Source organism: Hibiscus syriacus, unplaced genomic scaffold (assembly GCF_006381635.1).
Source record: "Hibiscus syriacus cultivar Baekdansim isolate YM2019G1 unplaced genomic scaffold, ASM638163v2 tig00110893_pilon, whole genome shotgun sequence".
NCBI lineage: Eukaryota > Viridiplantae > Streptophyta > Magnoliopsida > Malvales > Malvaceae > Hibiscus > Hibiscus syriacus.
The window spans coordinates 345,957-359,133 of NW_024062901.1; the positions used below are offsets into that span (position 1 = coordinate 345,957).

Below are 13,177 nucleotides of genomic sequence, written 5' to 3' on the forward strand. Positions count from 1 at the left end.
GAAGCTCTTTTCATGGTGTTCAGGGCTTTTGTATAGAATTGCAAGGACACCAAAGAAAAAATATCAGTAAGAATATAAGTGGGTCGTTTTGGCTTGCCAACATTAATGCTTGGGAAATCACCAGAATAATGCTACTTGCATGTTGTGATAATGGACAAAACAATTATATATAGTGAGCTCTATTGTCTCTGCTTCACCATTTTCATTTTTCTCACATTTTTCTGACTCATTGATGTTTTCTCAATTCAATGATGGTGTACTCTTGGATGATACAATCCCCCAAAAATGCCCCAACATTCATCAATTCTTGCTTCAACACTGATTGTAAATATTATCATTGTGTATGAGAGCCACGCGTCAACTACCAATATCTACTTTGGAGATATTATCTTGTTTGAAAATGTTTTTCTTATCCTTTTATTTTCAAAATTTTGAAAAAATATCAATTAGAAGAATTTTAAAAAATGTTTAATCAAAAATTTAAAAAATATTACCCCTTTCTAGGTTTCACGATTAAGACAAATCATAAAACAAGAGTTCATTGGATATCATAGAATTAATTACTCTCTTAATCATTCGAAAAAAATTATAGCTATTTGACAAGTGTCAAGATTAATGTTATCCTTGAGTTAGGGTTAAGTAAGGAAAGGATAAGGTGTCTCGGGTTGTTATATTTGGTCAACGGTATGGTATTCTCATTTATTTGCTGTTCAGTGATCTGATGGAGTATCTTTTGTACTCATTTATTGGAAGTATTCTCCGACTCCCAGTTCTCATGATCTTATTCGAGTTGTGCGATCGCCTCCTATACAACAGCTGCACCATCTTTGTATTCGAATCACCTTTTCAGATTTTCAACTCGAATCCTCCTTTGGTTTCAAGACGTTATTCAAGATTTACATCTTGAACCCCCTTTGTTATTTTTCTCTATCATGCATTAAAGATTTTTCAAAAACCTTTTTGTAAATAAAAGATTAATCCTGACAGGCGGGATGAAATCTGAAGATAGTCTCTTTTGTTTAGAAATCCACGTATGATTAGAAAGGACTTTTAAGGTACGTAATGTAGGCCATGGTTCACAGTTATGAAAGAAAGGGATAAAAGGCCCAAACAAGTGTTTGTGGGTAATTGAACCAAGTATCAATTCATTCTGATGACCTCAATTTTGTCTTGCTCAATTTGAATATGCTCACATGTGTCTTTCTCTTAATGTTCTATGATATTTGAGTGAAGTGATTTTGGAGTGATTATGCTTGATCAATCTTACGGTTTGAAGCTCGGTGCGTCATCTGAGTCGAGAGACTCATTGTTTGTGCTCTTTGTCCTCTTTTTGTTCTTTGTTTTTTCTTTTGTTCTTTTTCTTTGTTTCTTTTTCTTTGCTTTTTTCTCTTTGCTCTTTATTTTTCTTTGTTGTTTTTCTCTTTGTTTTGATTTTATCGTCGCACTTGGCATTTAGTTCACTTTCGGTATATCATCTGAATCGATGTCTTCACTCATGCGAGCAGACTTCCTCCACCTTGCCCCCCAGTGTGGAGGGTGATCCTTGGTTAGGGTTGCATCAGAAGAAAACATAATTTAGGCTCAAATGGGACACAAGGGATATCTTTTCTCATGTTGAGAAGGGATAAAGAAAGAATGTCATTTATCATCTCATACACAGAAGTCCTTGCAGAAGAGGTATCCCTAGGGGGATAGATTTTCAGGATTAATTTTTAGTTACATGAAAACTGTAATTAATGCATGAAAAAATTATTTTGAATGAATTTCCTTATTCTGCTTCTTGCTCTCAGCATGCCACAATTGCTCAGGCTCGTCCTCAGAAGATCGCTTTGAGATGCCCCTCATTGTCTTATTGTAAGAAATATCATGTTCAAGCGAACATCTTGTACTCAATTTCTGTAGGTCTTATTGGTAGAAAAAGTTAGTTTGATGTCTAAGAAGATGATGGTGTGACTTTGTTGGCTCAAAAAATGTATGGGTATGAATTTTTGTGTATCAAGGAAAGGTAATGTCAAAATTTGGTCTTTTGGTAATGACCATGAGTTTTTTTGTAAAGAATCAAGGTATTTTATTTTGGCTTTGGACATGATAAGAAAGGTCTAATCTTTTCATATGTCAAAAATCCATAATTCTTGAAGAATTAAAAGGATCCGTAATTCATTTGATATTCAAAGAACTAAAAATTTAAAAATCGCTCAATTATTCAACCTTAGAAGGTAGCATAAGTTCAGTCGTTTAAAAGATTAAACAAATATGAAAGACAAAACAAAAACGTGTTCAAACAAAACAATGCTCTCGATGAAAATGGTAGATGCAATGCCCTCATTCTTCTTTGATTGTCCATGCCCATGAATTTATCAAGTTCTAGATCTTGTACTTCAGTTCCTTACAGTTCTCATTGGAATGTATGGAGTTTTCTATGTGGTAACTGTACACGAGATCAACATCGTAGCCTTTGGGATATGGGTACTCTTTTCTCAGATCATTCTGGAAGGCTTAGTCCTACAACCAGCTGAACAAGCTCTAAGTGTACTGATTTCAGCTTCTTACTTCCATGTAGTATCACGTGGTTAGGACCACTTCATCGAATCCTTCACAGATTAATTCCATGTTTTTATGAATAATGTATGTGAAAATGCTTAAAATGAAATACATATGCAAAATGCAAAGATGCAAATGCAGATGCAAAAATGTTGTTTCCAACGATTAATATCTTAGAATAATTTTCACCATAAATAAAAGTTTTCACATTACAAAACATTCCACTTTACAGACATGCCTTCGCTTAGATGATTAAGTCCGAAGTGGACCATTGTTTTGTTTTAGATCATCGTCTTCGAAAATGATACCCCTCAAGCATTCTATAACCTAACTTCGTTAATGCCCTGGTGGTACGAAAGTCAGTGCGTCACTCTTTGATAACTAGTGATGATATGATCGTAGATGAGAATCTACTACTGGGTTACTCTTCGGATCGATGGATCGTTATTTCAATCTCGAATGTTGCACGATCTTCGAGCTCACTACTTCATCTTGGATATTCGTATTTGGAACTGATGACCCTCAATGCTTTGTAAACTAACTCTGTTAATGTCTCGACGGTGCCGAAGCTAGTGCATTGCTCTTTGGTGATAAGCGATGGGATGACTGTAGATAAAACTCCACTGCTTGATTACTCCTCGGATCAGTGGATCATCATTTCAGTCTCGAATATTGCACGATCTTCGAGCAAGTCTCATTCTTGTACTCTGAACTTATTTTAGCCCTCGGTGCATGTCTGTGTACGCGATTGTTTGATTGAAAACTTTTATCTCTTCTTGTCAAGATTTTCTCTCGAATATTCCCTTACGGATCAACATTCTCGCATTATGTCATGATGATGCAATGTAATGCAACGAAAAATGAAAAATGACACAAACAAATGAGAAAAAATAAGTTAGTGTACACAAACAAAAGAAAAAAATTAGTTAGTACATGTAAGACAATCTATACAGATAAAAAGGCTATTCAAAGATGAATATAATACCTACCCCGTCATGATATCTATCTGAACATGCTTTTATTAAATAACAATCCTACCCAGACATGCTATCTACCCACAATGAGTTATTTTAAAGAAAAAAATCCTAACCGCATGATATCTAGTTCGCATGCTTTTATTCTACAAAATTTAAAGCAAAAAGGAGAAGTTAAAAAATGCTCCTCCTTTATGAACACCTATTTTGGGTACCTACTGACAGTCAGAGGCTTGGTATGGCTATACCTAGGGTGATCGTTCTATGGTTCACTATATGCATGGTTTCAGTTCTAAATGAAAGAAAGATGCTCGAATTATCCTTGATGTCGGTGCCCCCTTGGACTGCCAGACCCTCGATCTTCACCCATTACAGGTTTCAAACGGAACGAATTCAATTCGAGGGGATTCATTGCCTTATACCCATACGAGGAATAAATCCCTACGAAGGTATAAGTATGTATCCCATAGGTTAATTGCTAAAACTTATACGAAGAATAAATTCTTACGAGAGTAAAACAATCACCCTGACTAATTCGGATAGAAGCTCGTGTCTAGAGCTCATGTTATGCAGATGCACGTGACGTGTGTGAGGAGGAGCGTACCTACCTTTGACGCAAAATATGAACAAATAAAAACCCTAAACAAAAACTTGGATAGAGCTGAAAGCAAAAATTAAAATGTTAGTATGAAAATTAAAAAAAAATGAAGCAATTAAAAACTTCAATAAAAGGATCATAGATTAACTAAAGACTCGAACTCATAAATTTGACCACAACGATAATGTGTAAGCGACCTACAGCCTGACTCTCTAAAAAAAGTCCCCAGCGGAGTCGCCAAAGCTGTCATAACCATTTTTAGGTAAAACAATTAAAATATTAATTAAAAAAACAATTACGACTTTATTTTGAAAAATGGGTGAATTTGGAATTGATTTAAATGAAATGAAAAATGAGCCGCCATCGACCTTTTGGTTATGTAGGTCAAATACCTAAAAATGTCTTTTAAAAATAATTTTAAGAAAAATCATTTTTTAGACAAAAAATCGGTCTGCGTTACCAAAGATTCATTTTAAATGGGTTCGGGAGTTGGTTACGTGTGGGAAAGGATTAACACCCCAATTGCGCCCAAAATTGGTACTGTGTCGCTTACACTTTGTCGTAAATGGTAGAAATTACAAATCGAATCAATAATTAAAATGTGATCCATTTATTAAAGTTAATTTGATTTGCTTCGAATTAATTAATTAAAGAAAATTCCTTAACTTGAAAAAGAAATCTCGAAACTAGCAATCATCCGTCAGGACAATTATTTCGACTATTTCTTATCCGTAAAGAATATTTCATATTTGATAAAACACAAATCGAATATAAATTGAAAATCGGCGTTTGCAAAAAATGAATCGCTACAAAGAAACACATTGAACTATGCAATTTAAAATACGATATGAATTAATAAGTACAAGTAAAATTAATTTATTTCAAGTTCACATTTTGTTAAAATGTCATATTAGATCGCATCACTTCGACTAAGTGATATTTTCCACGCTCATTCTAGAAATCGGTGTTCTTGAAAAAAAAAACATTCGAGTTAATTCAAACATTTAATCGAATACGAAAGATACATAAAACACTGACACAAGATTAATTAATATGAGCATAATATATGAGGATAATCGATATACAAACATTCAAGAATTATGGAATACCAAGCAAATATATTTACATGTAACGTAATAATAAACACACAAAAATGAATAAACAAAATATTACTTAAATGGTTTAGAATAATAATAAGAAAAAAAACTAAAGCAACACAATAAGATGATTAATTTATAAACAAATAAAGTAATAAAATATAATCAGACAATACACATGCAATTCACTTGAAAAATCAACAGTGATGACCAAATGAAGTCAACTTAAAATCTAAAACCCATAATACAAATTAAATATATACCTTTAAAAATATCATTTAGGGTCTAAAACAAAAAGTCAAACAAATTCAGAATCCATATTATAAATGCTAAAAATTTAATTAATACACAAATAAGGACCTAAATGAACTAAATCACAAATCAATAGACATAAAACCAAACATATTTATATAACAGGTAAGGACCTAATGGAAATAAACCCGAACACTAAAGCTCTAAAAATGGTGACTAAAATGAACTTAATCATAAATCAGAGCTCAAAACAAAGTATTCAACCTAAACCCATTAGTGAACAAATAATGATCAAAATGAAAGATAAACAAAAATTAATTCCAAAATGCAATAAATAGAAATCATTAACTGATGACCAAATAAAAACTAAGTAAAATTTACAGCTATATATCTAAACATTTAAAAAGATATAACACATGACTAAAATAAAGCACTAAACAAATAAGGTGCTCGAAATGGAAGAATGAAACTTCATTAAGTGATTTGATTACATCCATTACAAAGATAGAGGGACCTAAAATGATAATGTACCATTTTAAAAAAAAACAAATCCCTCTTGGCCTAAACGGCGTCACTTCACTCTAAACATAAGACCTTAAAACAGAACTGAATTGGTTCTCCCAAATTTCATTTCATTTTTCTAAAACCTAAAATTCTCTATTTTCCCTTTCTAATTTCTCTCTTCCCTCACTGCCATGCTCTCTCACTCTCCCTATTCCTCCCCAATTTCACAAGAGGAAGGTAAAAAAGAAAGAGAGAAAGAACCATACCCACACGATCACTGACGAGGATGACACTGATGAACTAAGGAAACTGCAGCGGCTGTCCGATGAAGGAAAAGTAAGTCTCCTCTCACACTTTTTATTTTTTTGATGGTTATACTCTTCGTTTTTCTCTCTCCTTTTTCGTGTATCCCCCAATGTCCATTCATTTCTTCTGTGTGTTATCTTTTATTTGATTGTTTCTCGGTAATAATGAATGGCTAGGTAGAGGAGTATGGGGCTAGCGTGGGGTGTTGTACAACATGGGGCGGTATGGGTGACAACAGAAAAACTGGGTCTAAATCGGGTACTGTGCAGCAGCATGGGTGAGGTATAGGCTACTGGGATTTGGTTGTGTTACAGCAAGACAAAATATTATGCTTACACATGTCATTTCACAACAGAGCACACATAGTATCATATCAAGTTATTTATTATCTTTAAAGATCATGTATTGGCCCATGTATACTTTTGAGAACTTAAGGTATGTGAGTACATTGAAGTTTTGCACCACAGCTCGTATAAATGTCCCGAAGGACCTATCCAGAGGTCATAAAGAACCTCGAAAACTGTCCATAGGTCCCGAAGAACCTAGGTAAACTGTTCATATGTTCCTTAGAACATAGGTATACTGTTCATATGTCCCGAAAGACATAGGTAATTTTGTCCATATGTTCCGTAGAACATAGGTAAACCCTTGACTCTTGGCATGCAAACTATACCACTAGCTCTCATATTACATAACATGGGCATTATCATTTATATCATTTCACATATTCACATGCACATTTCACTTTTCATATGATTTCATAATCATATATCACTTAGCTTATAACACTTCTCTTGTGTTCATATGACATGTAAATCATTGTTATCTCTAGTTCTCATATGCTTCACATACATCACGTATATCACATTCATATCATATATTCATATAGGCTCACGGTTTTATCACCCATCATGTCATTTCACATATACGTTTTTATATCACATAAACTCATATCTTCTTAGCACATAGCTTCTTATTATATCATTCACCTCATATAATTAAGCATACATACATTTCATGTCATTCATTTCATTCTCTATATCCTTATCACATAGCCTATTTTATTTCTCATGTTATTATTTAAGCACATATGTTATGTCTTGTTTACTTATGTTCAAAAATACATATATATCATACATACATAGCTTATATCATATTTTCATGTATTCCTGCACATATAAGAATCACATAATATTTTAGAAGTTACTTCTTACCATAGTAACTCCGTCACTGGCTCATCGCATGCCAATGTTCATTCTATAACATAAGCACAAATTAAATTGCACTCACCTTAGCCTTGCTTTGATTCGATCCTAACTCTTTGATTGTTCCAGAACTTGTTTAGGTTCAATATATACATAAACATAATTTTCGAGATAATTATCAAAAGCCTAAACCTTATAACTTGGTATTAATAACTTAGGCTAATTTAATGAACCAAAATTCTATTTTTTTCCTTTAGGGGTGTATCGATACACTATGGGTGCATCGATACACAAAATAGTTTCGAAATTCCCTTGCATCGATGCCTACCTGTGTGCATCGATACACACTGAATAATTTATGGAAATTTACCCTTGATGCATCGGTACAAGTTGAATGTGTACCGATGCACACTAGCCCATAATTCCCATTTATGCACGTAAATTACTTCATTCTAATTTAATTGTGCCATATTTTAACCCCTTTCATATCCTTAACTCACATTCACATGCTTAAACTCATTTATATCAATTTATCTCATCTTTAATCTCAAAATTTCATCTTTCATATGGAAATCAATAATCATACCAAATTTTCAAGATGTTCTAAATCCAATTCTATCACTTCATATCTCTTAATTAAGTTGATGACAAGTCAAATTTAGTTTCAAATTCAACTTATCAACTCTTTTCCGGAAATTCACTTAAAAACAATTATCTTTAATTCTTCATAACTTCTTTATTTTTTGATCTTAAGATAACTTAAGTTTTCCATAAGCTTAGTTATCATCTAATGATCAAAACCCAAACTTTAAATCAACAAATAATCAACTAATTATAAAACTTAACAAATAATCAACTAATTAGAAAACTTACCTTTGCAAGCTTGGCTTCCTTTCTCTCGTATGATGAAGAAGAATATGATGAAGTGGAGAAAATATCTCCTCATCCTTATCCCCACATGCCAATATATCATTTTCAAGTCAAATGACCATTTTGTCCTTTAATTCTTTTAATAATTACTAACAACCCTTCAGGAAATACTTTCAAATAAATCATTGAACTTTTCAACTTTTCCACTTTAATCACCGAATTCTGAAATTTTACAATTTAATCATTAACCTATAGTTTGGGATGTTACAGGGACCCACCAAGGATCATGTTTCAGATCATACTTCCACAGCAAACGAGTAGAAATGGCGTTATTTTTTTAAGGGTAAACCTGGGCACGGTTAGATACTTAGCCAACGCCCAAACCACTAAGCCAAGAGCACTATTTAAAATTAACATACAACATACAATATACAAGATATTGTAATGAATGAGAAAAAAGGTTAAAATTATAAAAATACCTTCTAATCGTGTTGTGACACGTCTCATAATATGAAACTCGTTTTTTATAAAATGCGAGGTCTGATCTTACTTTTGGTAGAACTCATGGTCATTCTATGCAAGGATGAACTTAGGCAGGGCGGTCGCCCCTAAAAATTTAAAATTACCCTATATTTTAGATTTTATATATGTATTTTCGGTTGAAATTTTTTTTTCGCCTCCCTAGATTTCATAAGTTAAAATTTACCTTTTAAAATTTTATAAGTTCAAATTCGCCCCTTAACATAAAATTATGCTTATGTCCTTGATTCTACCGGACAGTTTGAAGGATATTATTTTTAACAAATACTATTTGGAAGATATTAGTCCAGTCCAATAAATGATTTAAAATAATAAAGCTAGGTAAACTTGATGACTTCACACTTAAAAAAATATAAAGTTTATAATATGATAGCACGTCAAACGAGTATTATGTTAATATTTTCTGTAGTATATTAATGGTTTTAAAATATATTATGACGTAAAATCACTTAGTGAAATTCAATAACAATAACCAAATTTCAATTGTAAAAAATGTTGAAATTAGTATCAATCAATCAAAGAAATAAATGTTTATTAAAGGCATTTCTGATAATTTTATTATTGAACAGAATAAAAAAAATAGTAAAGGTACTTACTATAATAAAATATAAAATTATTATTTCGTATAGGATAATTTTTTTTAAATAATCAATACGTTTTAAATAATAGTAAATTCATAAAGGGCATGTGTTGAATTGAATTAATCACATTCAACATGTGGTCAGTTAACGTTATAAATAAGAAAATGGTTGTCACACAGAGGATTGATGAATTGGAGTACTATAGAATAAAGTTCCTTGAATAATTTTAGTGTGGGGTCTTATCATGTCTGCTACATATTGTTTGATTTGACTTATTATTATTGCAATGAACTCGTGGCCAAGCGCGTCTGGTCAACTTGATTATTCGAATTGCATGACGTGATGAAGCTCCATTTGTCCAATATATTTTATATGCTTTCACTATAAGTAGTTTGAATAAATAATGTGCTGAATTCTCTGCGACTACTTTTCGAAATTATCTATATCTATTTTATAACAATGTGATCAATGACTTCAAAATTCTTGAATATTCATATAGTTTAATTATATTTTTTATTAATGATTTTTTCAAAATACTACACCAAAATATGTTTAAAGCTTCATATAATTTAAATTGAGTAAGAAGTGCAGCAGTAGCAGTGGATATCATTAGTTAATATTGACTCTCATCAATAATGGTAGGACAATCTTATTCAATTTAAAAACTTAGTTGGCATGTAATTAAACTATATAAACATTTTGTAATGTAATTAAGTGGAGATTTGAATATGTTGCTTTCAAAAAGATCCTATTTGGTGGCTAATCAAATTGAAACAAAATTTTACGGGTTTTCAAATGACAAACATTATTTTAAAGTGATGTAACGTCCATATATCATGTACAGAAGGGTATACGAAAGATGGGTATTATAGTTGGGCCTCCGAGTTTGCTTGCTGGATCAAGCTAGCTTACCTGGTTAGGCTTCTTCACATCTTTGTTGGACTTAGACCTAAATAAAAAATAAAAATAAAAATAAAAAAAAACAAACAAACAAACAAACAAATATATAAAATATATTTCGAAAAATGTTTTCGAAATCTATACATATGATATATTTCCAAAAACGTTTTAAAATTATGTATTATATATATTTTCAAAATGTTTTCAAAGCTATATATATTATATATATTTCAAAATGTTTTTAAAACTATATATTATATATATTTTCAAAATGTTTTCAAAACTATATATTATATATATTTTCAAAATATTTTCAAAGCTATATTATATATATATATATATATATATATATATATATATATATTTAAAATGTTTTCAAAAACTATATATTATATATGTTTTCAAAATGTTTTCAAAAACTATATATTGTATATATTTTTGAAATGTTTAAAAAATATTATACATATTATTAAAAAGCACCCCATGCGAAAATGAGTGACTACATCGTTGTTAGCTATTTGTCGAGGCTTGTCTCTATTCAGTGTTATATTTGTATTGCTTGCTTGCTTGCTTGCTTTCTTCTTGATTGATTGAAAATTTAATTAAAATCATGTCTTATTGTGAAAATTGATTGTGTTTAATGTAATTCGGAAAAAAATTCATGTGATGCATGTTGATTTATCAGAATCGGAATATATGTTGTGCGTACAAAATAAGTGATTGTGCTAAATTGTGGGAATCATGATATATACTTTGAAATATTTGATTATGTAATATTTATATTTGGATTGGATTCAGAAATCAGGTATGTATGTCATTTTGCTATGTCATATTGGGATGTGTTTGATAGGAGAAGTTAAGTGTATTCACTCGACGAGGGAATGTTACTTTCGAATTTTGTGGGCTATGCCTTTGTGGTGGACTCCACTTCAGCTGGCGTGATTATAGTTAAAGTGGTTATGGGGAACATACTCTTTAAATGGTGTGACAGACGTATGAGTGCATTTATTTTTGCATTTCATTCGGACCATGAATATGATGACTTGGATTCTGTATATGTTTGTGTTTTGAACTTATTTGTCAGATTTCTCTTTAGAGACACACTAAGCTTAATAACTTACACCCATATACTCAACATTAGGTGAATCGATACTCGGAGAATCACATTCTTTATTCAGACAAAATTATTATTTTCAATATGATTTTTATTTGACTTTTCTTCTGCCATACATTTGTTTATTTTTCTGGAATTGATATGTTTGTAAATGAGAATTTGGACGTTACTATTATTATTGAAACTGTTTATGCAATCACTTCCAGTTATTTATTATTTATATTAAAAACATTTATTAAAAATTAAAAAATTTGAATTTGATAATCATTCTTTTAAATTATAATCTAATTTTTAAAGTTTTGAATTGAAAATATTTTTTGAGAGATAAATTTCAATTTGAATTTTTAGATTCAACCTAATTTCTTTAATTCGATGTAAAAAGTTACAATACTCAACAGAAACAGATAGATTAACCAAAGCACACAAAACAAAGACAGAAAATGCACGAGAACAGCTGCAGTCAATGTCTTGTCATTCCAGGGACCACTATTGGCACCGCTGCAACTCCACGCTTTTGCCTATCCATGTTGGCTTCCCAACCTTCATTCCCCAAAAATAATATATATGTAATTCGTCAACCAAAGCATATTAAATATGGATTGATTAATGATGCACAAGGGAAAAATGATTGATTTTTGTAAAGGTTGAATTCTATTTTTAGTCCCTCTACTTTATCCAACATTGAGAATTAGCCCGTATATTTTGTTATAACGTGACCTTATAAAAATATGGTTTACCTATCTCCATGTCAAAGCCACGATTTTTGAGCTCTCTGTATTCTTGACAAAGAGCAAACGGACCACAGCAGAAGTGAAGCAGGCAGTCATTACATGGTTCCTCCGCTAAGTCGTATTGTCCCCTTAGTCTCGAGCGATAGATGAATGAATATAAACATGCACAACCACCGAAACCCAACAGCACCGTATACAACAAACCCCTTGAAAAACAAGCTGCCCAAAAACAATAATGAAATCTCAAATTTTTTAACGAATTGAAACAAACATCATATTGTAGAAAAAAAAATGTAAACGTTACATGTTTGTCCTCGGTTGACTATCTCCGATATCTGTCCGAATGTTATGCAAGGACAAAAACAAGTAATCAAACCTGCAAATTTCGGAAATCGAATCAAAGGGTTCATCTGAAAACGAAAATAAAGCATGAAAAATGATGAAGATGGTTAATGGTTTATGACCTTACAATTTGCAGGGTCATCAAAGCAATGGCAAAGACCAGTGGTCCAGTCTCCAGGGGGGTGGTGTTGAAAACGTGTAGGGAAAGCAGTTGAGATTGCTGGAGTTGGGGTGGGACTTGGATGGCTGTGAGCCGATGTCCGAACAGCCGGATGATCCTGCGTGCTAGTATACATGGTTTCTAGTTTTTTGAATTTCTTTGAAGTTTTCAGTTGGTTTGATAATACAGAAAACAGATGATTATTTGTAGGTTATTCCATGGCTTTCAGATGATGGAAAGTATGAAGCTGTAGGGTATCTCCTTGCTTGCATTGTAAGTCCAAGTTGATAATTTAAGCATTGATTCTGATGTAAAGCCGATTCCATACAGGGTTCCATCGGAATAATATGAGATGGATGGATAAAATTAAATAAAGGGGAGTGTCGCCACATGGGTTTGGGGCTTCTGAGTTATGAACCAAATCCAACCCATAGACTCACCGAAGCATAGGCCCTAGTCCTC

The 13,177-nt window shown here is 31.9% G+C and overlaps 1 protein-coding gene across 1 annotated transcript; it reads right to left on the minus strand.

Moving 5' to 3' along the window:
• Nucleotides 1-11,847: 11,847 nt before the first annotated feature.
• LOC120145525 (protein PLANT CADMIUM RESISTANCE 3-like) lies at nt 11,848-12,939 on the minus strand. Its single transcript, XM_039159350.1, has 4 exons — nt 12,683-12,939; nt 12,518-12,589; nt 12,220-12,432; nt 11,848-12,022 (listed from the first exon to the last, which is right to left on the minus strand). Exons 1-4 carry the CDS (start codon nt 12,849-12,851, stop codon nt 11,943-11,945), a joined length of 534 nt encoding a protein of 177 aa, XP_039015281.1. The 5' UTR covers nt 12,852-12,939; the 3' UTR covers nt 11,848-11,942.
• Nucleotides 12,940-13,177: the final 238 nt, after the last annotated feature.